Source organism: Chamaea fasciata, unplaced genomic scaffold (genome assembly GCF_029207755.1).
Source record: "Chamaea fasciata isolate MVZ Bird 193981 ecotype frontalis unplaced genomic scaffold, bChaFas1.0.hap1 SCAF_6, whole genome shotgun sequence".
Classification (NCBI taxonomy): domain Eukaryota; kingdom Metazoa; phylum Chordata; class Aves; order Passeriformes; family Sylviidae; genus Chamaea; species Chamaea fasciata.
In genome coordinates this window covers 8,093,146-8,119,673 of record NW_027094091.1, presented here as the reverse complement: position 1 = coordinate 8,119,673, position 26,528 = coordinate 8,093,146, and the positions used below count along the sequence as shown (strand labels likewise).

The 26,528-nt window shown below is 42.6% G+C and overlaps 1 protein-coding gene across 1 annotated transcript in view; it reads left to right on the top strand.

The window, feature by feature from the left end:
* The first annotated feature begins 530 nt into the window (after positions 1 to 530).
* The window catches only part of EIF2AK3 (eukaryotic translation initiation factor 2 alpha kinase 3), a 41,611-nt gene continuing 15,613 nt past the window's right edge, over positions 531 to 26,528 (top strand). Inside the window, exons 1-6 of the mRNA XM_066185384.1 lie at positions 531 to 838; positions 7,487 to 7,616; positions 22,228 to 22,422; positions 24,054 to 24,184; positions 25,845 to 26,079; positions 26,333 to 26,495. Of these exons, the coding sequence (XP_066041481.1) occupies positions 576 to 838; positions 7,487 to 7,616; positions 22,228 to 22,422; positions 24,054 to 24,184; positions 25,845 to 26,079; positions 26,333 to 26,495 (1,117 nt within the window). The 5' untranslated portion in view covers positions 531 to 575. The remainder of the gene's footprint in view (positions 839 to 7,486; positions 7,617 to 22,227; positions 22,423 to 24,053; positions 24,185 to 25,844; positions 26,080 to 26,332; positions 26,496 to 26,528) is intronic.

Here is a 26,528-nt window from a genome sequence, read left to right as displayed (position 1 = left end):
TCCATCCCTCACGGCCCGGTTCCCGCCCGACGAGCCCATTCCGCTCCGGGTTGGGGGGAGGCACTTTCTGCGCCTGCCCCCCCGCGCCGGGTGGTGCGCGCCGCTGGCCCCGCCCTGCCGGCCCCGAGGAACAGCCACGTCTCCAGCCCGGCTGAGGAAGGGGCGGGGCCGCACCGCCCGCGCGCCAGCCGGCATCCAATCGGCGAGCGGGCCGGTGAATCATGCGCTCCGCGATTGGTCGGCGTGGCGGGAAAGGAGGGGGAGAGAGCGGCGTGGCTCCGATTGGCCCGGCGGGCTCTGTTGACAAACACCCAGATCCTCCCCGCCCCCCGCCGCCAGGCGCGCCAATCAGAAGGAAGCGGCCGGCTGAGCGGCGTGGAGGCGGACCAATGGGGTGCGTGTCCGCCTCGCAGGGGCGGGTGTGCGCGGGGTGCCGGTACGTGGCGGGCGGGCGTGGCGCGGCGGGCAGGGCTGTGCGCGCGGCAGGCGCCCATTCTGTGGCGGCGACAGCGGGGACAGCGACAGCGGCGTTCATGTCCTAACGGGTGGCAGCGGCGGGCGAGCCGGGCCCCTCCATGCGGGGGCCGCAGGGCCGCAGCGCTTTGGCCGCCTTCGCGTTGCTGGTGCTGCTGGGGGTGGCGGCGGGCGGCCCGGAACCGCCGCCGAGCGATGTCGCGGCTGTGGAGGCCGCGTTCGGGCTGGGGGCGGCCGCCGCTCCTGCCGCTCTGCACGCTGGTTCCGCGGACGTGACAGTGGAGGACGATGAGGGCGGTGTGGCCCCTGCGGCGCCCGGAGAGCAGGAGGCTGAGGGCAGCGGAGAGGCCCGGACCGGCAGCAGGTGAGCGGGAGAAGGCGGTGACTGGGGTGGGGATCAGTGCCTGGGTGAGAGTGTGGGATGGGTTTCTGGGGTGAGGGTCATGCCGGGGGCTGCCTGGGGAGAGTGTCGGTGACTGGGGTTCCTGAGGGGGGTCAATGTCGGGGTGGAGGGTCGGTGTGGGGGGACTGAGGTGCCTGGAGAGGCTGAGAGATGTCGGGAATCAGTGTCTGGGTCTGGTTAGGGGAAGTATTAGTGGTTGGGATGGGGGTCGGTGTCTGGGATTCTTGAAGGGGGTCTGTGACTGGGGTGGGGGTCAGTGACCTCAGCGTGGCAGTGCCGGGGAGGGGGCTCGGCTCCGGTGTGGGGTGCTGGGCGGGGGTCAGTGCCTCAGGGGAGAAGGGTGCAGTGTCCGGGGTCGCGGTCTGGGCGTGCTGCGGGGGACTCGACTCTGTCTGGGCTGGGAATCAGCAGCTGGGGGTGTCGGGGAGGGGCAGGGCACGGGGAAAGGGCTGCAGCGTCCCGGGGGTCGTGTGTGGGGAGGGGACAGTGCCGGAGCGGGCTTGGACGGGAAGAGCGCTGGGATGGGTCGGGAGCGTTGGAGTGGGAAGAGTGGAGAGGGGACGAGGGAGAGTTGCGCTGTGGCGTTATCGTGGATGGAGTGGTGCTTGGGAAAGGGGTGAAATAAGGGTGTCGCAGGCTGGTGCGTGGGGCTGGACTGTGGGACACTCAGGGAAGTGTCCCAGGGCCGGAGAAGAGGTGCAGGGAGAAGGGGTGGGAGAGATGAGCCCCGTGGCGGGGCTGGAGCAGCGCTGCAGGGATGGACAAGCTGGACCGAGGGCAGGCGGTGACAATGAGGAAAAGGAACTTCGGGATCTCACCAGCGCTGAGGTGCTTGTTCTTCACGCGGTTGTTAGCAAGGAGAAAGAGTGTCTTAGTTCTTAGACAAACAAGCTGCCGGATGTCGCGCTATGTGACATCTGGCCCGTCTGCTTACCCGGTAATACCGAGTCTCGATCCCTTCCTTGCCTTTGCCTTGGTCCCGTGGGGCAGTTCTGTGCCTGCGGGAAGGAGACCCGAAAGCATCTGCAGTCTGAACTCTTCCCAATACCCGCAGCTCACAGTTGTTCCGAGCGCGCTGTCCCTTTCTGTCATCGTTTTGTTTTGAAGAAAATGCAGTTCCCCCGCGTACTTGAATTGTCTGTTCAGCACAGACACTGGGGTGTGCCTGAGGGGAAGCCAAACATGCAAGGCAAATTGATGAGCAAGTTTCAGAATATAACGAGGGGAAATAAAATACTTAATAACTGCGTGTGGCAAGAAGCTCCGGCAAACGGAAGACTTAGATGAATGACTCAAGTGCAGAAATGTTACTGAGCTGATTCCAGTCTGTTTCTGAATTGGCTGAGAATGATGAGGTGATAAGCCACAGCCTGAGTTTAAAGGAAAATCAGCATGACTAAATGCCTGCTGTATTTGAAAACATGAACATTAATAGCCCAAAGCTTGTTCTTATTATGCCCAAGCATTCACTTAAAACAAGAAACTGGCTGGTAACTTGGCACCCAGTTTTCTTGGAGGACAGTCTCTCCACTTAGCAACAGGATCATTGTTTTGTGTATCAGGTGATCAAAATACCACCTTGTTTATTGCAATTCTGCTGTATTCAGTTTTGATAGGACCCTTGTTTATTTAGCCTGGAAGATTTTTAAAAATACATTTTCTGTTTGCCTTCTAGAGCTAAGTAGAATACACTAAAGATGTTCACTGTAGTAAATTAAGCCTGAGATTAAATGTAGCTGCTCTGTAATTGATTAGTATGTAGGAACAGATTTGCTGTCATCAAATAAAAATAGAATGGCTGCCTGGCCATAGTGTTTGCCTGCATTTCTTTATTCTTTTAATTTGTGTTTCTGAGATCTCCACTCATCTCAGCTAATTGTTCTTCAGCAACACCCAGGCAATATAGAGGTCAACATAATATGGAACAAAAAAAAAAAAGGACAAAACCAAAACCCCAACTGTCCTTGCTGTAGGCAAATGAATATAATCATCTTGGTTTGAAGATTGTTTTGTTTTGTTTGTTTTTCTAGAAGAAAATAGGAGGGTTAGCGATTTCTTATGCTCTTTACATACAAACATGCAGGGTTTGCTGTTGGAATAGGTGCTTAGAGTTCAAGTTTAAGAAACAGCCGTATTTGCAATGTCCCAATGGACTTTAGAGGATTGAGTGTTTTAAATTTGATGATTCTTTTAAACTGAAACAGGAACGGTGGTAAATGTACCAAGATGACGATAAGTTCTGCTTTGTTTTCCTAACCAAAACAACTAACTTGAATAAATGCAAAGTTTGATGTAGTGAAAGGGTGTAGGTGAACTAGAAAAGTGTTCCTCCTCTGTCCTGTTTACAGCTTCCCTTGCTATCTTCCCTTTTGTTTGTAGGTAGATGATACCTTCGCTTCTGTAAGGTAGAACAGCGCTGTGCTAAGGCCTCTTGATCTCAGAAAGCAGCCTGTGTTCATTAGGGGACACTAACAAAGGTTTTAAGGCCCAGGACTGGCCTTTTGTCCATATATGTGGAAGTTTGCAGTAGGTATTTTGAATAATTTCAAGGGGGAACATTATCACTGCCCTTGAATAACAAGTTCCTGTCTGTGAACAAAAGAAGATAGGAACTGGTAAGAAAACAGTTTCATTCAGCCATAGAGGCTGGTTGTAGATGGTTTGGGCCAGGGAAGTGTGTCCAAAAATGCTTTAATAGTGACAAAGTGCAAATAAAATCTAACTATACAACATTAGCTTGTTCTCTGCCAGCTGCTTCAATTACTGATATCTCTGTATGCTCCATGAACTGGCCCCTTGCTTTTAGTCCTGCTGTTGACCATCTGTAAGGGCCCAGAAGGGATTTTTGCCTGCTCCATCCCTTGGTTCACAATATATTCAGGACCAGCAGCTCAAGGCAAGGAGGAGTGCAGGTCTTCATTTTGCCGATGTTTGTTTTTCAGGTGATGGATCCTGGGATTTAGGTGACTGCCTTCTTTTGAATAATTTCTTTTTGTATCTCTTTTGTTCTGGTCCAAGCTTGTGGAGATTATTGAATTATGATTTTGTGGTATTGGTCATTGGGGGTTTTTTCTCCTCCTTTTGTATCCCTGTGGTGTGATTCACTCCCTAGTACAGTCTGCCATTTACTGTCAACAAGTATTGACACAGCGCTGATGCTGTTTGTCTCTATCCTCCTCGCTTCCTTGGTGTTATAGTTGTGACTTTTGACTTTAAGCTGGGTAATACTTTGTGTTTTCCCTTCTCAGAAGGGAATGTGATTTGGCAGTGTTCTCAGAAAACCTGTGTGTTCCTAGAAGCTGCTTTCTTTGGTCAAGGCAGTCTTTCAGCTTTCCTGTCAGGAAGTGATGTAGATAAAGCCAGGGGACAAGGTGTTGTTTTTCAGAGAATGAAAGAGTTTACCAAGCCTAACCAAAATAGAAATTGAGTCAGGAATTCCTTTTACTTTCAGTTTGTCAATCGGTTGGCCCAAAGACGCATCAAAAATATTGCTTTTTCAGTTTAATGTAATGGGATTACAGGAATTGCAAAGGCTGGCAAACAGGTGGCTGAAAGGACTTCCTTTATTCTGGAACTGTGGCTGTATTCTTCTTGTGTTTCTAAGAATTTGATGTAAGAATTGGCATAAAACACTGCAGTAAACCCACAGTGGCATTGTGGAGTGACAAAAAGGAAGTTGCCTGCCTGCTTGTTTTTAAGCTCTGAAATATTTTCTTGAAGAAGTTGCCTAAATTGCTTTTATCGTAATGTGTTAATTTAGTGCTTGATTAGACTACCTGAGCAACAGAAAGATCTCTTGTCACCACTCCATGCTCCCAGTACACAAAGCTGCAAGCACTGGAATCTCACAGAGAAAGGGAAGGGAAAATCTGACAGTCAGAAAGTGTAACACTAGAGAGAGTCTTGGGCACGAGCCTCTGATCTTACACCAAGCAGAGTTCAAGTGATGGGGTTTTAACTTACTGGAATCCATCAGAGAAGAGAACAGGTATTAAGATTTTAACTCCTAGACAAATAGAGTAAGGAATGAAGGATTTTATCAGAAGAGTAAGGAATTATAGCTCTTTTTTTCCTGGTACGTGGTATTGCTGAAGAGCAAGATGAAGTTGGAACCGGAAATGTGGCTATTTAGCTGAAAATGAGCCACTTATTAAAAAAGCAGAGGGAAGCTGATGTTTTTCTTACACCTGGTCCCAGTGCTAAGGGTAGCCACACCTAAGATTTAGAAATGGCTGGGCTGATGTCTCATGGAAGTGTTTGCTCAGTAGGTGAAACAAAGTCCATTCTACAGCTGGGGACAAACCCTGAGTGCCACTGCACCCAAGAAAAGGCAGGATTTTTAGAGTGTGCAGAAGTGGTTGGTTAAACCAGTTCCTCCAAATGTGTGCTGCTGGCACAAAGGTTCCCCACACTCCTCTCTCTCCTCTTACCTAATCAGCTGAACTGAAAACTGGAGTGTGGTTACAGCCTGGTTTGCGGGGCTGGAGGTCAGAGTGCAGGTACAGATTCCAAAACCGCCGTGGTGGTGGAGAGGCTTAAATAGTGAGGTGACTCCTAGGGAAGGTTGAGGTTTGCATCTGGTGGGGAAAGATAATACAGAAATGTAAGATACAAAGGCATGAAACATTTGTTACTTGAGGGAGAAGTCAAAACAGGAAGAATTAGATAAAGGAAAACAATGGGAGTACAGGGGAAGAAAACATTTCACAGCACAATTTTAGGATTTGTCTTCTCTGCAGTATGGCTGCCAAAATTCCCTTCATTCTTGCTGCATTTCTACCTCTTTTTATAACCTAGTTGTCAGGAGGATCAACATAAAATTTAACAAGACCCACTTGGAATAATATTTTTTTATGCAGTGCTAGAGGGTTTCAGATAAATTGCTTTACCATAAAGCAAACAGATTGTGTTAAATATGTGTCCAAGGCCGTGTGTGAGCACTTGTTTACAGTACTTGAAAATAGTCAATCTCCTGCAATCTGGTTTATTATTAACCTAGTCTTCATTTCTGTACAGTTGGAAAAAGTGTCTGAAATCAGCTTATGAAAACTTACATCTTGTGCTGTGCAAATATTTGCACACTTGGTATTTTTCAACAGTTTCTTAAACTTAGCTTTTGGAGGAATGTGATGCTCAGCCACCTTCAGAAGTAGGAGCTGCTATGGCATTTTTGGAAGGTTAAAGATATCTTTATTTTTATGTTTATTAGTGCTATAAGCATTATAAAATCCTATAAATTCTGTGGGTTACTTTAATATGTAAAACAGCCATGTTTTACATGACCTTTGTTAGAGGTGATGTAATGAGCCACTCTCCCTGAACATGTTTTTAGATCATGATTTCAGTTTTTTCCTCCTTAAAGCAAACTAATAACCCCCATCATTTCCTCCCTAAATTCCTTGTTACTACACCATTAACTTGGGACAAGTGAATATATTTGGCCAGAGTTCTAAACAATAACTTAATGTGCCTTATTGTTTAAAGAAAAGATTAATATACATGTCTGTGTGTGCACTACCAGCCCCCTGCCCTTTCACCCTCACCTGAAACTGGTTAATCTCCCCATCAGTTTATTTGCACAGTTCCTTGTTCTCATTGAAACCAGTGACTATAAAGGTCCTTCCGGGTCACTAGATCTAGCCCCCCTCAGTGCAAGCAGCCTGTTAAATGGTCAACTTCTACTCCCTCTGCCTTTGAAGATTGGTGAGCTGCTGCAAGCCAAGCTGACAACACAATCCGAGCTTTTTCAGGTCAGAGAGAAACAATCTTCAAGGAAAAATAAAGGCCTTTCAGAAATGCCTTGTCAGTGCTTTGTCTCTGATGTGTTGTTTATTTTGTTCGTTTGTTTATTTTAATGCTGGAGCTCTAGCGCAACCAGAAATGTTTATTCTAATTGTACAGCTCTGTAAGAAACAAGATTTACTGAAATTGAGGAGCTTCAGGCACTGTAGAAATCGGCAGCCAGCCTGCCATGGCCCTGTGTTCCTAGACATCAGGGTACCTAAAGCCTTAGCTGCAAAAGCCAGTTTGGTTGCTCTGTGGTCTGCAGGCATTGAAGGTTGGTTGTAGTCTCCTGTGTGTGCCTTTGGAGGGACTTGTTTTATTCAGAGACTTAGGAAATATCCCAGAAGTTTGATGTTTTGTCCAAAATCATTGAAAACCTAGTTGCAACTTAGTATTTTTTACATCCTGATTGGCTGGGTTAATAGTTTCGGGTTTAGGTTGTTTTGAAAGGATGTGCTAAAGATCAGTTTGGAAGGGACTGGAAGAACTGGGATGCATACTGTTTGTATAAATATCTCCAGAAAGATGATCTCATTCAGTATTTTAGTGGTAACATCAGCATGCAAGAGCAAAAAGTCAACTGCCTTCCCCTGAATCTCAACTCTGAGAGTGTCTTACAACATGGAAATTAGTTTATGACATCCAGCCAGAGACTTCAGCTCCTCTGCTCTGTTGTGGGTCTGGGTAGAGCTACCCAGTTGAATTGCTTTTCTGCAGAATATAGAGATTTAAGGGTTGGAGTTGGATTTTACTGAGCATAAAAGAGAGCTAACAGGTGAAGTCCATCCTGCTGTAGTTTTGACTGTGAATGTTTCCACCTTGCAGATCTCTAGTAATTATCAGCACTTTGGATGGAAGAATTGCTGCACTGGATCCAGAAAACAGTGGGAGAAAACAGTGGGATCTGGATGTGGGATCAGGTTCTCTTGTGTCATCCAGCCTCAGTAAACCAGAGGTAAGGCTTGATTTCTTTCCTTACTAAATCTTTAAAAGTAGAGTTGTCTGTAATAAAAGAACTGCAGCTTCCTCCCTGTCTGTTTGGTAGGTGTTAAATAATGGAGCAAACACCTACGAAACTTTGTCAGTACTATTCTCAAACTTTTTTTTTTTTTTTTTTTTTTTTTGAGTGCTTACATCATGTTGCCATTTCAAACCGGAGTGTGTCAGCATTTCAGCCTTGGGACTGATGTATTTGATAACTATCAAACTAGATGATGTAACTGAGTTGGGGATTTGTATGTAATTGCTGATTGAAAACAAGTTACTTGTAATTTCAAGCAAATGAAAGGATCATCTGCTTTGTATTACTAGACTATGTCTTGGCAAGTACTCGCTTTTTTTTTCCCCTCAAGAAAAGCAAAAGTCCTTGTGACTTAATAATGAACAAAGGATTGTTTTGGGTGTTTTAGACTAGATAAGCAGGCTTCCTGTGAAATAGAGTGTGTTAGCAATTAAACAGAGTGCTGAAGGTCACCCTGAAGTACTGAATGGTGAAGGGTTGCATCACTTCATGCTGATGAACTGTAAGAAGAAAATCTAGAGTTCAGTTTCTTATCTGGTGCTATTGGCCACCATGAGTTTCAATAAACTAGGCTAAAAATTAGAAGGAAGGGGATTTTTTTCCCTTTTTTTTTTCTTTTTTTTTTCTTTTTTCTTTTTTCTTTTCCTGCACTGGGCAGATCTTCGATTCATTCTCTCCTAGAATTAGGAGGAATAAAGACACTGACAAAGAGGTAATTTATGATGATAACATGCCACAGAAGTACCCAGTCCTTCCCTGTCAGGGACTGTGGGGTTTGATGACCAGTCCTGTATCATGCTTTTGCACAATGAGCATCAGAGAATGAAAGTTGAGTTCAGGATTATTCACACTGCATGACTTTCTTGCTTGTGGTTCTTTGTTGCTGTCTGTGGCCATTACCTCTGTTTCAGTGAGAGCTGCTAATGAGTATCTCAGGTTGCAGAAGTAATGTGAACGTTTACTCACATTCCTTTGTTTCTGATGGAGAATTTTATTTATGGATGCAACTTTGTGAGAGTTGTTCAGGTGTGGTTTTGTGGTTTAGAAAAAACACTGTAGGAAAGAAGAACTTTCCCCTCAAAATATGTTTAAGAACACAACTAAAAAGAATACAGAAGAGAGAACTGTAAAGAGCCCTGTGAGGTGGAAGTCAGTGGTAGAGTGATCCTTCACAAATGTTCTCAGTAGTAGATACATAAAATACTGGTCCTGTTACCTGTTGCTGTAAATAGTTTGATGACCACATGAAAATAGAACCAGTGGTTATGAACAGCACACAAATGAAATCTGTGCAAATATAAATTTTACTTTTCACTGCAAGTTAAGTCACAAGCCCAAGTTTTGAAAGATTTGGGAGTGCAAGCATTTCCAATGATAGATGTGTTTTTGCAGATATAGATTTTGTCACTCAACTGTCTGTCCAGAGTTTTGATATTTTTCCAATGTGGTATGACTGTAGAAACAAAAGGGGTTTAGACAACAAAAATTGCAGTTTGTCCATGTGGTATTTAAATCCTTTCTGTGAATACAAGTCAGTAGGGTGTGGCAGTCATAAAAAATACATTTTTAAAGAGTGTTTTTTGTGGAGAGAGGAAGTTGGGCTTTCACATGGGCTTTCAAACTGTTTAATTTCTACAGCTGTGGCCAAAGTTACTGAGGGATTTTGGCAGTTAAGATGCAGAGCCTATGAGATAACTAATTTTGGAAGGAAAAGGTAATTTTGGCCTTTTAGAAGCTGTTAAGCGTTATGAATATGGGCCTTTTTAGACTTCTAACTGTCATGTAAACAAATGCTGTTAAGACAATTTAACAAGAAACATGATGAAAAGTGATGAATACTCTGAATAAACTGCATTTAAATATTTGAATGTTTAATCTGCAGTCAGTAATCAGCTGAAAGACTTCATGCAGTGAGTGAATCTAGATACTTACTTGAGTAATCCACCTCATTAAAATTGCTGGGAAAATTCTGGTTTGGGTCAAAATACTGATGTGGGCATGTGACCTGTTGAGTTTTATTCTCTCAAACTGAGTCTTGAGGCTTTTCCTTCCTCTACCAGCATTTTTGAAGTAACAAAGGTTTCTGTGCTAGCAACCACAATATTCATCATAAAGCAGTAACATTATGTAAGCTGTTAAATTCTTCTTGCAAGAAATGGCAGATAAGAAACTCTTGTTACACTTGCAGTGACAAAGATTTGTGTTCTTTCAGTGCAAGGCAAGTGTGTGCTGCTGGGTCTTAATTGTTTTGATGAGCGTTTTTTAAACTATCTGAAGTGTGAATATAATGAACTGCAGTTCCAAGTCCTGGTGCAAAAGCATGAATTTAATTTCCAAGTGCCTTTTAAGAATAGACATTAGATCTTCAAACTTTCAGTGTTTAACAGAACTGTCGTTAACTTCCTTTGCCTAACTGTAAAATGTCAACCTGGCTGTCTGGAGCTCGTGTGTTAATTAGGAAAGTGAGGCAGTGAAATTTCAAATGTTCCAGCAGCTCTGTCAAACGCTTCAGATCTTGAAACTACTGCTTAAGACACTGACAAGTGAGATGTTCATCATTTGTCATGTGAACAGATCAATTAGAAAGGAAAGGCTGCTGAAGTATTAATTGTGTGTCTGGGTAACTATAAAATGCTAAAATTCTTTCCTTGGCTCTAAGCTCCAACATAAACAAACCATGGTTGGGGTGCCAATGCTGAAAAATTGACTCTGCGGTTCAGGCTTGTGCGTGAGAATTTAAAAACTCTGGTTCCCTATCCATTGTTTTAAAATAGGAAAGCTTTCTCTATAAAAGCCTGGTTACAACTCCAGGTTTTCCTGTTACCTGCACTTAAGGATTGCCTGATGAAGTTCACAGTAAAGTGGTTGAATCGCAACTTCCCTAAAAGGAAGTGTTTAATTTTAATAAAAACACTTTGCTCTTTAAAATTTAGGTTTGTAATTAATACACTGTCCATACTTGGAAAAGAATACTTTTGGGAGAAGCAGCGTTGTTGAAATAATGATGATTAATTATAGTGAAAGTGGAGAACTGCTTCAGAAGCAGTGGGAAATTCGGTTCATAGCACATCATTTGCTGATGAGGAGGAGCAAATCGTTCTTTTACCTGCAAGCTTTATACTCAATTATTTAATGACCATCAGTCAGAGTTGTTTCAGTGCTCTGGGCAGAGGCTACACTGGGATGGACTCCATGAAAGTACCTGGTAGGCTTGGGCTGTTACAGACTAATCTCTAAGTAAGCATCTTATTTCCTTATTTGAGACATTGAAGATCATGGGACAAAATCAGTTTCAGCTCACAAGGCTGACATTTATAGCAGTCAGAGTAAACATGCCACTGTATCCTGGAAAAATGGAATAATGTGATTAGGCCATGTCAACAAATCTGCCAACATCCTTATTCCAATAAAGACTCTCATGACCTTTGTATTGCATTGTGTGTATGTATGCATTTATATATATAAACATAAATATATATTTTTTTATTGTGACTGCCACATAAAATCAACTTTTTTACAAACTTAGATATCTGTGTCATCTGTTTTGGACATAGAAGTGGCATATTTTTATGGAATAGCCTAGTATTACGTTTGTTTCTCTGGAGAAATACGGAGAGGTGAAGAAGTTGTGTACTGAAGTCATCTGAAAACTCACTGCATTGTTGGTGAAGTGAACCCATAGAGACTTTGAGCAGACTGCTTCTTATTTGCTTAGAGCAGCAAGTTGGAAAAGGATTTTGAAATCTCAAAAAACTTCACTAGTGACTGGATTTAATGTACAGTATGAGTGTGTCTTCTTTCTTTTTACTTCCCTTTATCTGCATCATAAACCCTTCCAAATTTTCAGTGCTTTGGTTTCCCAAAAGAAATACAGATTTCTGCTGTGAAGTGTCCAGACAACTGGGACTCACTTTGAGGTGCTGAATTGCCTGCACTTTGCTGCACTTTGGATAAGGCAACCTCTGTGCCCAGACAAGCCAGAGAAGAGCACAGATCTGTCTTGGGTTGCTTTGGGAACACGGGAGGAAACTCAGCAATTCCCATCCTTTGACCTCTTGCACTCTGGAATAGAAGAAAATGCAAAATCCACATTGAAATGGGTCAGGGCAAGGCAAGAGGTCAAAATGCCCTTTGAGGGGCTTGAATTGTGAATTCTATAATGTGCCTTCCCAGAGGTTCGGGGAGGGTAAATAATTTAACAGTGTCTTTGAAAGAATTAGGGAGGTCTCATCCACCACTTAATGGCACTGCTGCAGCAGTATTTTATTAGTTTGAATAAAACTTATGTGTTTATTTGGTTGATGGCTTTCTATTATAGTTATTTTTTGGTTGAGTCACTGTCTGTAAATATCATCCAAGGAAAAGCTGATAGTGTTTGTCTTGGATATGGGTGGGGAACACTTAAGACTGTCAGACACTTGAGTGTTTTCACTGAAAAGGTTATTATAGCAGCTGTTAAATGTAGTGATGAATATTAGGAATTTATATTAATCCTGCATAAAATTGTTCTGATTCTTCTAACATTCACTGGCCAAACATAAATGAGATTCTTTTCAAACTGCACAGACATTCTGAGAAAATGTCTTCGTTCTGAATTCTGCTTAAAAATGAATGCCTCTAAGTTCACTGTTAGTAATTTTAACTCTTAATCTTGGGTGCATCTTAAAACATCTGGAATGGGACATGCCAGCAACAGAAACAATCTTTCCTGCTTAGCACTTGGAAGAGTCTCCGTGCACCATCCAGGCAGCTCACAGGAGGGGTCAGACTTTCACATACAGAGAACAGCAGGTTGGTTCTCTGAGGTGTTTTTTGAGTGTGTACAAAAGGTTTTTAAAGGACAGTTTTACCTAACAAAAAATAAAATTTTTAAAACATCTATTTATGCTGTAAAATTACTTTCCAGCTGTAATGTGTTCTGAGCAGATGTAAAGCACTGAATTTCTATTCTTTTCACAGGCAGTGTAAATCACTGGTCTGGTTGTTGAGGTCATTAAACCAGAGAAAATGTTTCCTTGTAGGTAAACTGGTATCATTTTAGTTGTCTGAAAGAGTATTCTAGTGTCCTGTAGTGACCTTTACTTTTGTGTACTACTGAGATGTGTAAAACCAGCAGACGCTTACATAGTTGGAGGTGTCATTCCTGTAGAGAAAGACTGGCACATCAGCTGGTTCTCAGTCATACAGGTTTTCTATAATAGGCATGAAATTAAACTGTGCTAAATGAAATACAAGATGTGGGGATTGATAACAGTGGTTTTGTTGTTGAAGGTTGGAGATGACCAGTTTAAAACTGAGAAAACTGTACGAAGATATCTCATGACAGGTTATCAGCTGCCATCTCCATTCCACTGTAGGGGAAGGAAATGTGATTCTTCCTTGCCTCTGGGTAGAGAGAGAGAGATTAGTGTCTTAAATGGTCCTGGTAAAGCTCATAATGAATAAGAAGTGAGCCTCCAGAATTGTACTTCAAAGGAAGATAAATTCTAATTGCAATTGAGGCAGAGGAGGCTTGTTAGGGCTATCAAAGGGAGTGGAGCCTGTGTTTTGCAGGAAGAGAATGGATGTGACTACTCTTTTACTACATGGATGTATTAGCATTCCTGATGGCACAAGTGGTTCTTTTCAATTCTGTTGCTGGAAACGCACATTCGTGCACGAAGAGGTGACAGGCAACAACTTCACTAGAGTGACCTGTGGATTTCTGAGTACAGATTTTTGTTGCTTTCTTGGTGAAACTGAAACATAATTTTCAATTTTCCTGAAAATAAACTTCTAATGTTGTTTAGTCATTATGTTTTAGGACAAAAAGTCATCATCAAAAGAGTAATTGTTTTAAAGTACCCTGATAGCTGGAAGTATGCTTTTATAGGAAACACCACCAACTTTTTTAGTGGGAAACGGTAAACTTGAGGAAAAGGGGAATTGCTGACAGCTGCCTGAGCTGAGTTGGTGCTTAGTGTGATGCAGCACCATCATACCATCATCACATGTAGGGCTGTTGCTTAGGCAAGTGGTGTTATGTATTTATCAAAACTGCACATCTTCAGTCCTCTTAGTTTGGTGTCCTGTTCAATTAAAAAACCCAAAAGACTTCCTGTAGCTGCAGCTCGATGGCTGCCTTGCTGACGCTTGTCGTTAGCACCGCTGCCCTGAGGAGGTGCTGACACGTGTCCTTTCCCTGTGCTTTAAGGACCTTCTGGAGGATGACAACTTCGTTAGGGGACACATGTGCAGCTACAGAACAGGATATTGTGGCTTTTGTGATACCCGAGCTCTCAAGTCCTCAGGTGCTGCTCTGCCTTGACAGAGCCAGGAAAGTTTCTCAGAGTCGCTCTGTGTGTGACCAGCTTTCATCTCATGCTCACAGCCATAGTCAAAATGCTCCAAATATTGGAAAGGCTTTTTACCATCCCATTGTCTCTGGGTTTTTATCCTCTTTATAGTAGAAGAACAGAATGGTTTAGGTTGGGATAGACCTCTAAGATTACAGAATGACCAAGTCCAAGTGTTAACCCTGCACTGCCAAGGTCACCACTAAACCACATCCTTCAGTGGCACATCCACAAGGCTTGTACATCTCCCCAGGGATGGTGACTCCACCACTGCCCTGGGTAGCCTGTTGCAATGCTTGATCATCTTTTCAGTGAAGAAAGTTTTCCTTACAGCCAATCTAAACCTTCCCTGATGGAACTTGAACCTGTTCCTTCTTGTCCTATTGTTTATTTCTTGGGAAAAGAGATTGACTCCTCTCACCTGGTTAAAACTTCTGTTCAGGTAGTTGTAGAGAGCAATAAGGTCTTCCCTGAGCCTCCTTTTTTTTTCCAGGCTAACTAACTGCAGCTCCCTCAGCCATTTCTTGCAAGTCTTGTGGTCTGGACCCTTCACCTCCTGGGCTGAGATAAGGGCAGGAAGAGAGCTTGTGATTTAGTTGTGTATGGCCCACTGCATGTTTTGTATTGGCTGTTGAGCAAGTTCTGGTGTTTACAGATACTGAAATGGATCAACTCTAGTACCTAGACAAATATCAGTTTCAGACAGTGGATAACTTAGATAGTTGGAATTCAGCTGCCCAATACACAAAAAAGAAATTTATTCTGCCCTAGAGCTTTTTTTAACTTTCAGGCTATATCTTTATCTATATAAAGAAGGGCCCATTTCAAGGGTTAAGCATTTTAGACAGTTTAGCAAATCATTCCTCTAGCAGCACAGCCACTGACATCTCATTTCCGAATTTCTTCTGGACTTTGTGCTCCGTAAGGAGGTAACTATTAATCTTTGTCAGACTCACTGAATGTTTCGTGCACTCTTTCTTTGCATCCTTGAAAGAGGAGACTGTGATTTGCCATGTTCTGTTCTCCTCCTGTATTGGGCTCTTTTCCTATAGGAGTTGCTCTGTGACTTAGTTTTTCACATGGACTCTGTGTTCTTATCTGCAAAAGCATTCTGTTCATGCAGGGCCAGGGGGAGAAACACACAGGGTCCAGCAGAGATCAGTTTGAACCCTGGTCTCCTCAAGTGCCACAAACTTCTGCTATTGCCCCTGCATGGATGCTGGATGCCCACCAAAGCCACTCTGTCACATCCCCTCCCCGGCTGTACAGGGGAGAGAAAAATCTCTTGAAAAGGCTTGGTCAAGATAAGGGCAGGGAGAGATCGTTCACCAGACACCACAGGCAAAGTAAACTCAACTCAGGGAAACCAGTTTTATTACCAATAAAACCAGAGTAAGATAAGGAGAAATAAAAGCAAATCTGAAGAAGACCTTCCCCCCACCCCTCCCTTCTTCTCAGGCTTAACTTCATCCTGATTTTCTCTCCCCAGAGTGAGGTAGGGGGATGGGGCGCAGAGACTGCAGTAAGTTCAGCATATGTTGTCTCTGCTACTTCTTCCTCCTCAGGGAGGACCCCTCACACTTTTCCCCTGCTCCAATGTGGGGTTCTTCCCGCACCTGTAGCCCCCCACTACCAAAGCCTTGCCATGCAAACCAAATACAAGTACCAATTTTGCCATGGTGGCTGATGAACTTCCGTGTAGGGCCTGTTTCTGGAAAGGCAAAGCTTCGGATATTTTTTTCCCACTAATCCACTCCCTTATGTGCTGTTAGTTTAAAGGAGCTCAGTGATGGGCTCGGTAGCAGCAGCACCAGTTTGTCTCAGAAAGCACTGCTCTTAAGTTTCAGAAGACTTGCAGTCTTATTAATAAAACTTGCCATGTACAAGAGGGGGATGGAATAATGTCAAAATAAAGTCTTTCTTAAAGCACCGTGCAGTTGGGGTTTTTTATTATTATTATTATTATTAAGGAGAACAGTTTTTAAAAGTCTGTTACCATGGCAGCAGAGCAGGCTGGCATCTCTGTATCTCAAAACCTCAAGGCTTGTTTGACTGTGATTAAAGTAACGGTGGTATTTCGGTTTGCTTGTCTTCAGGGGAAGGGTCTGTGTGATTGCACAGCAAACAGTATTGCAGTATTGGGTTCCTGATCCCTTTTGAAGCTGGGGTGGTCTAGTTAGCACACTGCAGTTCCTCAGCTTTCCTGTATGGCCCTTCAGGGGAGGGCAGAGCAGGGATAATTCTTTTGAGGGCAAACCCAAGCTGAACAAGGTACTGTGCCCCTGATGCTGGAGAGTGTAAGTCTCAAGCTGCTGTGCTGCTGTCATCTGTTGCTTTTTACACTGTTGTGTAAAAGACAGTGTTTTCGGCACCCTGGTGCTTACACCTGATCAGATTTTAAGATCTGAAGTGTAGAATCATGACAGAGATACCAGCTCTAGTCTTTTATTAAAGTTGTCGGGAGGATGTTGCAGGTGTTGCTTTGAAGAGAGAGAAGAAAGGAGTTTTGAAATGAGTTCTCTAGTACTCATCCAGGCACAGGGTTCCAGCATCACTTCACACACTCATCATACAGAAAATACAGGCCCACAGAAGCTGAATTTATTACTCTTTTCTGTGCATTCTTGAAGAATGAAATAGAAACTACCAACTTGTGGAGTATGGGGGATGATGGAAGGAGAAGAAAGACTGTAATGGATATAAACTTGTGTCATCAGGTACTTAATGTAGGCAGGAGTCGGGGACCAGGTTTGGTCACTTGATAGATGCTGTGAACTGTTGCTGGGTGAGCCGTACAGCCTCATGGTACAAAATCAGCCTGAGCTTTGAGAAACATCTCTGCTCACTGTTGCTGTGCAGACCTGGTGTGCTCTTTCAGGCTGTCACACCCCAGCTGAGATGAAAGCCTATCTCCATGGCTTCTCTGATGTGCCGCCCTGGCACTCACCTCTGCAGAGGAGGAAGGTCACCTAACCCCACCTCTGTAAACAGCTCAATAAAATAGTGATTATCTGATGTCCAGCTGCAGCCTTTCTCATGGTCCTGCTCTCAAAAATGGTTTGGGCATGTTCAGTGCTTAACAGGCACAGGAGGTGGTCAGGATAGGTATGCACTCCATAAACAAGTGTAGTGCTGAGATCTCACAAGAATGAAAAATTTCTGAGACAAACAGCAACCTGTCTGTTGGTATTTCCTGCGTCAGCTTCCTCACTGCCCTTGAAGATGTCTCTTGTTATTTTACTGATGTAAATCATGGACTTTCCTTCACAGTCAATTTTCTTTTTCCTGGCTGGTTGAACAGCCCTGTATGTTTTGAAGAAAATTTGCTCTTTTACCAGTGCTTTAGGCGGTAGAATAGCTCAATAGCCTCTGTTTTTCTAAAGATTGTGCTTGTGTCTGGGTCTTTGTTCTCCTAAGAAAGTTGAGATGTTGTGAGCCTTGCAGAAGTTTGAGGACTCTGGTTGGCCCCTTCATCCCAGTGTGCTGCTGTTTGATTAGGGTTTGCCTGTTAGTAATAGTATACGCTGTCATCCTTGTAGTGCCCTGTGCTTCAGGATTTCTGCAGGTAGCTGGAGGCAAAACAGATGAATCAGCATCCTGAAATCTAAGGCGAAGAGGAGACATAACCTCTTCTGTTGGAAGGAAGTCATAAACCTATGGCTTTGTGCAGATAACTGTCTTGCATACATAGCAAAAAAAAAAAAAAAAAGGGCAGACAATAAATCAGTTCCAGACCAGCCTAAACTAGAGACATCCAAAAAATTGTGTGTGTGTGTGTATGTATGTCTATATATATCTCTATTACCTGAAAAATCTGTTCACATTTACAGTAGGGATACCTATGTTACTGTCTATGGGTTTGTGTTTTTTAATTTGTTTGTTTTTTTAATGTGGAGCATACCAGCTTGCCTTCACTTTCCCACATTTCTTTGTGCAGACTCTTGTTTCAACCCTTCAGAATAAAGCTGCCATATGTGACTTTTAATATGTTGCCTAGATTAATTTTAAAGAGGCTTAAAAGACATAGTTCTCAGTGAGAAGTAGTTTTCTTAAGAGCTTGCTTGATGTTGGCTTTGATCCTGTTTGTTACAGTGATCCTATTGTAGGGATAATCAGAGGGAAAAAAAATCTGGTACCCTTATCATTTAAGATCATGTAGGTTGGTCTTAGTTAATTTGTAATGGGAATGAAGCTCTTGCAGCTTATAGTAACAGTAAGACTTGAAAACTACAAACAGAAGTGTTAGAAAAACATAACGACATAAAATCCTATTTTAAGGAAGATATTTCACTTGTGCGTGGTTATTTCCTTGGAGTTAGTAGATGGTCCAGCCCATCTGTAAACAATAATATTGACTGTTTTGGCACCAGACTTGGCTCAGATGTGTCTGCACGTGAGCAGGCTTGATTTTTGTTTCAGACGATAAAGAGCCTTAGGAAGGGGGTAGAATGTCACGCTTGCTGTTAAACAGCTCCTGGAAGCTTTAGTACTTCAGCTTGTTTTCATCTCTGTTTACACAATTTTTCCTTTTCTTTCTCTTCTCTCCACCGCTATAAATCAGCGGCTCCCTGCGCCTATCAACCTGCCGTGGCACCTGGCGCACGGTGCCCTCCTTTCCAGTAAAGAGTCTAGACAGCAAATTCCCTAGAAGCGTATGCCATTCCGGCTCGTTCTGCCTTTTTGCTTTTTTGTGGAGGCTTTTTAGAAACTGCATTACCTCACCCGTCGGCCTGGAGATTGCGCAGCCCGCGCCGCTGATAGGGCTGCAGAGCCCCGCGCAGAGCCAATGGAGAACTTGGGCTGCAAACTCTTAATGAGCAAAAGAGCAGCGGCTCCTTTAGGGCTCCACAGTTAATGTGGGGGCTTTCTTTAAGTGTTACTTCTGAAAGACTAGCCACTTAACAATTATGTGCCATATTGCTGACCGGTGAAGCTGAACAAATAGCTATTTACATTGACAGATCAGAGGAATGTGTAAGTGCATCGTGGTAACCTACATTTTCTGTGCCAAGAGATTTGCAGCTGACTGCCTGGGTGACTCACTCCTTGGATTAGGAGATGAGGTAATGCTTTTGAGATACAGGGTGATGTCATTCCTTTACCTGAGCTGCATGCCGATGCTAGTTGCTAGTACTTTCAAGGAAAGTCCCTTTTCTGCTTCTGATGTACTAGAGAATGAGCTGCATAATTCAGATAGATAGTTGTTGTTATTAATGTCCTTCCAAAGCCTCTGGCTGAACTGCTCTTTTGAAAACAGATGTCAACCACAAGTGGCCACAAATGTTTTTTGTTACACATGCGTGTGGGCACCTGCAAGCGGCACATTTGCATACTTCCCCAATTCTTCAAATAAAGCTATTTTGTTAAAAGAAGACCTTGGCGGTAATCAAGTGCTGTCTCTTGTCAGCACTGTGTCACGTAATCCACTTACAGAGTCATCTTAAAAGAAGGTGATTTTTTTCCCCCGTTCTGTTTCTGTAGTGTAATAGTTCATTTGTGATGGTTAGTAACCCAAATGTCTCACTTGCACTTAGGGTCAGTTTAACCTTATCCACTCCTGCTCTGGCATTTTCCTTCACTGCAACAGCTCTTCCTGCTGCCTGTGCTCCCTTTCCTGATGTGTTCATGGGCAGCAGCTGCGTCTTTACTCAGCTTTTTCTTCCCAATGTCACCCAGGACGTGCTGCTCCTGTGGATGTTCTCAAGGTTGGGAGCACGAACAGGTGATCAGCAGGGCTGACCAACAGTGTCATCTGTCCTCTGCAGCTCATGGGGACCGAGGTTTTAGCAGTTGAGCAGGTAGAGAGCCGCTGTCAGGGAATTTTCGAAGCCATAACCTGATTTGTTCCATATACTGGGAGTGTACAGGTGTGTGTCGCTGAATCAGCTGCATGCATCTTGGAAATTTGGGTGTGGTTCCTAGAAATGGCCAATGCATGTGTTGTTTGCTGATAGAAATTTCCTACTCGGGCCCTGGAGCAAAGTCTTTGGAACAGGGGAGGCACTTAAGATGACATGTGTCACGCTGTCCCCAGAGCTTGCAGTTGCCCACAGAGTCTTCTTGCTCAGCAGCAGTTCCTCAGCAGTTCACACCACTGTCTCCATTCTTCACAAACCATGGAATATGGTCTCCAGCCCTTGGAGCAGAGTATCACATACTGGCATGGGCCTTCAGACTACTTGCATGTGTATGGATCATGTGCAGATCCATTCAGAGGATTTGTTAATGCAAAGTAACAGCTGCACAGGCTAGAAGTTGTCATCAGAATTATTATGGGCTTCTGAAAGAATATATTACAGAAACGTTTTGTGGTATTACTCCACTCTTGAATGTTTTAACAAGGTACTTCCACCATGGTTACAGCTGCAATTTTGGCACTAGCATTTTTGTTTTAAAAATCAGTTTTCCACATCTTCCCAGTCTTTTGTTTCTCAAGACCACAAGGTTGCTCTTGAATATGAATGTTTATATAAACCTTATTTGTTTGCTGTATTTGTCCACCGACCAGGTGATCTCTACAAACGACACTCCCCACCCACCACCAGAATATTTTATTTTTTTGTTGGTTTATTTCTGTGTGTGTGTGTATATAGGGCTGCGTGTGTTTATTTTTCCTTCCCACTAGTAGGCCATAATACAACATTTGTGTATCACATTCAGTGTCTTTTCCAGGATGTTTGGCCTTTATTGCCATAAGGTAAATATCTGAGAGGGAAAGAACACACCTAGTTTTGCTTTGTAAAGAGCTTCATAGCTAGTCTCAGGGGTTTATTTTTATCATCTCTCCAATTACATATTGTGCTCCTGAGAGGAGTTTTTATTTCAATTGTCTGTCATCATGAGCTTTTCAAAGCTGGAAAGCATCTGTCTTGGATCCTTTAGGGATCTTAAATACCAGCAGTGTAGGGTAACTCACCTGAATTTTCTCTTTAAATGAGATGTGTTGAACAATGCATGAGGAGATATTAGTCATGACATGCACACCTCTACAACATCTGTGTTTCCCTCCCTGGTCAGGTGAATCCCAACTTTGCTTAATGCTGTTTGCTTGACTCTGACCCAGTTAGAGGAATAAAAAGTTCTATGTTATATGGGATTTGAATCATGCAGAAGATGTGGTTTCAGATCCTCACAGTGGCTCCAGAAATATTAACAAGAAACCTTCTGCATCTTTTGTATCATTTTGTAATACACATCTGTGCCTTGGAGTGTGAGCAGGAATATTTTTTTTCCAAGTGACCAATACACATGTACCAGAATCAGTCTTTAATTCCTAATGTGTCAAGTATCTAAATTTAATGTAATTATGTTGTCGGGTACTGCCCAAATGGACAGAAGTTCTGAAAAGGCACTAAAACGTCCCGTGTTAATCCATATCCTCAGAAGTTAAGATTATGTGGATTACAGTTTCTCACTGTTCTTGATGGGCACAGCCACTGTGGCTCCACAGCATTAGTTATGGTCCATCATGCTGATAATGAGTTTCTTAATAAGTCCCTTAGTACTCACTGACAATGACTCATGCTTCCGAACTAGGATCTCCTTGAAAATCTCTGTGTAATGGATGAAATATTGTATCCCGTGAAGATTTTTTTTTTCTTCCTTGTGTGTTTAGGGAAAAGCCAGGCAATTTTTAAAGGAGCAGTGTCCTTAAAGATAAGAAATTCTGAGGAGAAGTCAGATTTAACTGTCTGGAGAGGCAAAGGTGAAATGTGAGCTCTGATCTCAGTGATAATTGCTCTCTCTGCTTTACAGAAAGTTTGATATTCTGGAATAGATATTAATAGTCTAATAGTACAGCCTCAGCTGTACTTTTAAAATTACTCTATCTTGAAATTATCACAAATAATCTGCAAAACTTTGCACTTTAACCAGTGCCTGTCTCTTGGAGAATGCTTCAACCCACATCATATTTTCTGCAGTTTTGGATGAAACCTGTCAACTCATCGAGCTTTCAAATGTTTTGAAGAAGTGTCACACACTGAACTGTTTTTTAACTAAGAATAGTGAAATACGGATCTGATTTGAATGCCTGAAAGTTTTCTGTCTTCAGTATAAATTTGAAAAATAGGACTCTGAGATACAAAACCATTAGGACACTGGAGCATAATGTACTGGACTTACACAGCATTTCTGTTGCTGTTTGTGGTCTGTGTGTTTTGATAAAATTATGATTAAATCATAGCTAACCTTGAATTCAATTATTTTAGGTGTTTGGAAACAAGATGATTATCCCTTCCTTGGATGGGGACCTCTTCCAGTGGGATCGGGATCGAGAGAGCATGGAAGCCGTTCCTTTCACTGTTGAATCTCTTCTTGAGTCATCCTACAAATTCGGTGAGGACGTTGTCTTAGTCGGGGGAAAGTCTTTGACCACCTACGGGCTGAGCTCCTATTCAGGGAAGGTAAGAGCCTGAAAAGGTGTTTTGTGTCTTGTGTTTTTCGAGCTCTGCCTTGCAAACAGGTGACCCCTGAGGTTTAAACTGTGCTGCAGCTGAAGCGTTTAACTGCAGGGCACAAAAGGGCAGAACCTGAGCTTGGTGTGCTGCAGTAGGTGGCATGGCACTGCAATTTCCTCCTGCCTGGGAGCTCCTGCACTGCCCCCTGTGCTGGCCTTAACCCTTGTCTCACCATTTGCTAACCCAGCCGAGCACTGTTCACTTTTTACTCGATTAGGTTTGTGCTGGGCTAGCTGTAGCAGGGGGTCAGGGAGTGTCAGAGCCAGCACAAGGGAAGGGACAGGGGAGCGTCACCAGAGCGTAGTGAAGGGATAAGAGGGATGACCCCTTTCTGTGGGAGGACTTCAGTTTTATCATCTGGCTCTGCTTAAAGTAGACTTTGCAGTTCAGCTCACTGTGTATCAATTAATGCTTTAGGTGACACCTTTTTTACAACTAATTAAAGATTTTTCAAAACTAATGAGGATAGAAAAAATTCAACATATGCAAAAGTTAAGGACTTTTAGTTGTGTGTTTACTATCAGAAATTCTCCTTATATTTTAAAGTCATATTTAAAAGTTAAGTTAAATGTCACGTGTCCCTGAAGTGCTTGTAGATACTTCATGTAGTGAAGAACAGACATTTGGTGATTCAGAAACATTGCATTTTAAAAGAAGATAAAAAATAGATTAAATTAAAAAATTTTGATGTTCCCAGTGTTTGTTTTCACCAAAATCAGGGTGATATTTGTTTTTTTTTTTTTTTCATTTTCACCATACATTTTAATGTGGAACACTTCTGTGGTGTGGTGTGGAATCATCACTGGTGATAAAGAGCACAGACACCAAACCAGAATTCATGTTCATGAACTCCTTTTGATTTCCTCACTGGTAGCAGAAGGCTCTGTGCACCAACAGGCTCCTCCTCCTCCAGTGCTTAGAAGAGGAAATTTTCATTTCTGTTTTGATTCTTGCTTATGTTCAAAGCTGCCTCTTAGAAATAGTACCTGACTCATCCTTCCTAAGAGTTTGGGCAGTTTTATCTCTCTGGCATTGTCCAAATAATGCAAATTCTGTTTGAGATTGGGACTGTTGGAAACTTATGTGATTGTGAGAGTTCATTAATATTCTCTTTTCCTTTTAATAGCTGACAAAGCAAAGGGGGAAGACCTTGTGGTATTATATAAATCAATAGTACTTCATTTGAAGCTGATAGAGTTATGATGAAACAAATATGGCATGAAAGCAGAATTATGCTGTGGGTCTTGCAGGAATGTTCTTTTGATGTCCACAGAAACAGTGGGAATAGAGAGAGAGCTCAGATTTCTTTGTGTTAGAAGTACATTCAAAATATAGCCAAATGGTAGTCAAAATACCACAGACTGTAAACTTTCTAGAATCCTTTGAAAGTTTTCGTTCTGAAAAGCCGTTATCTCTTAAACCAGGCTTTTCAACATCCCTCCAGTCAAACATCTAAAGTCATGAAGTTCCAAATTGCTTGCCAGCCAAGAACAGGCTGTAAGGATTGTTAGCTTTGAATGGTGCAGTTGCTGATATTTGTTTTGAAGTTGCACATGTGAGCCTGCCTTGTCCCTCAGGTGAAGTACATCTGCTCAGCCGTGGGCTGCCGCCGCTGGGACGATGAGGAGACAGAGCAGGAGGAGACGCTCCTGCTGCACCGCACCCAGAAAACCGTCCGAGCTGTGGGGCCCCGCAGTGGCAATGAAAAGTGAGTCTGAGAACTGCTCAGGAACAGTCCCAGAGAGATGGTGAGACAGAAAAGATAGGAATCAGATCACAGTTGCTTACCTTGTCCTTGCTCGGAAAAGTTTGTCACTGCTGTACTGCACAAGGCAAATATTACTGTAATGTTTGTTCTAACTGTTGCTTTTGTACAAGAGGAGACAGTTTAAAAGTCTTCTTATAATCTACTCACTTCAAAGTTCTTTACCTGCTAATAGTAGCTATCACTGGGGAGTGGTGTTGTGCATGATGTCCTAAGCTTTCATTCTAAGTTGATATTTTAAAATAATTCCTAAATTTATGTTGTTCATTCCATAATGTAGGTAGTCTGCTCTTTCTAAGCTGTAGAAACGGGTTCAATCTGTGATTTTCCTAACAACAGTCACATTGAAGTTTTAATACATCAAGATTTCTGTAAAATTACAGACATGAATTTTCCAGAAAAAAAAAAACCCAAACCCACTTCATAAAACACAGACTTAATAAGCTGTGTTCTGTTCATAGATACGAGTAACTACCCAGCAACATAGTGGAGAACCAGTCATTCCCTGTTCCCCTGCTCCCTCTTCTGTTTGCAGCAGGATGTGACAGGTTGTGAATTTGTAACCTATCAGAGAGAACCTAATGAGAATTCAGTAGATTAATTGATCAGATGTCTGAGAGGATAAATCTTGGTTTCTGTGTTCCTTCGAGACAGCTATTAGCCAGGAGAGGTATGTCAAAACCACAGTACTTAGTCTTGTGTCCCAGAATCCTCCTTTGTGGAAAACAGAGGTGCTTTCCTGGTGACATGGAATGTAACATCTTTAATAAATCTACAGAGTGCATGAAATATACCAAACTTTTGCCATAGATTTTTTAGGAGCCAAAACCCAGTTTGGGCTCCTGGCAGTTGCCAGACTGATTCTTTACCATGACTTTAGGTACCCAAATATACTGTTCAAGAAATATTTACCCCTTCATGAAGTCCAAGAGACAAACATGCCATGCGTTTCCCATCTGTATCTTTGTTGGTTTACAAGAATTGAGGAGTTTTTTGCTGTGCAAGAAAACTGTGCTCCTTAAGCATTTCATTATACATTTGTCTTTTTTTTGTGTTAACCTATGGGACGTGAGCCGTCCTGGTTTCATGAAGTGCCTGTCAAGGGATCTGTGTTAGGTTGTATGTGGGGTTAAACAAAAAAAGCATTGTCGCTTTCTCAGTTTGAAAGATCTTATGTTTCCAGTTAAATCCACTTTATTAGTGAAGAGAAGAATTTTAGAATGCTGCTTCCTAAGAGCTTTGTACTTTTACTGCTTTCGTCAGCTACAGAATGTTTTCTTACTAAGCAGACCTCGCTGTAGTACTCGATGATTTTAATTTCCCCCTTCATACACTAAACTTTTAATGCCATTTGCCCTACTTTACCAGCTTTTTTCTCAGTTCATCCATCATGTTGGACAACATCTCTCAGCTTGTTTGATGTGTTTTCTGCATTAGTACTCCCCGCCTGGTACAGTTTTGTTCATTTGACAGTCTGAGAGTTTACTGTGAAAATATGGGCCAAATATAGGTAATTCAGTTTAGAAATCTTCTGCACAGAGAGCTAGGGACTTCCTTGGAAAATAAAAGCTGTTTCTACAAAGGTTTTCTCTTTTTCTTTGAGGTGGAATTTCAGTGTTGGTCACTTTGAGCTGCGCTATGTCCCAGATATTGAAACTAGAGCGGGATACATTGAGAGCAATTTTAAATCAAATATGAACAAAGAAGAAACAAAAATTATTTCAGATGTGGAGGAGCAGGAAGCTATGATGAAAGACACAGTGATAAAGGTCTCCGTGGCTGACTGGAAAGTGATGGCTTTCAACAGACGAGGAGGACATCTGGAATGGGAATACCAGGTAGGGGGAAAGACAGAATATTAAATATCACAAAAGTAGACATTTTGAACATGTCTTTCATCTTTGGTTTCAGGCACTGTCTTTGTAAAGGAGCACACATCTGCTTGTAATTTTTTAACTGAAGTTCTGACTTTGAGCTGCTGCATCTGTTAAAAAATTTAAACAAGAAATTTAAGCACTTTGTTTTTTATTATTCTTATTTAATAGCTGATTAATACAGCATTAATTTTCCAATTACCTCTCTCCCCTTCAGTTTTGCACTCCAATTGCTTCTGCATGGCTTCTTAAGGATGGCAAAGTAATTCCAATCAGTTTGTTTGATGACACGAGTTACACAGCAAATAATGAGGTACTGGAAGATGAAGAAGACCTTGTGGAAGCTGCCAGAGGGGCCACAGAATCCAGTGTCTATTTGGGTGAGACACCAACTGCAGCATTTTTTGTAGTAA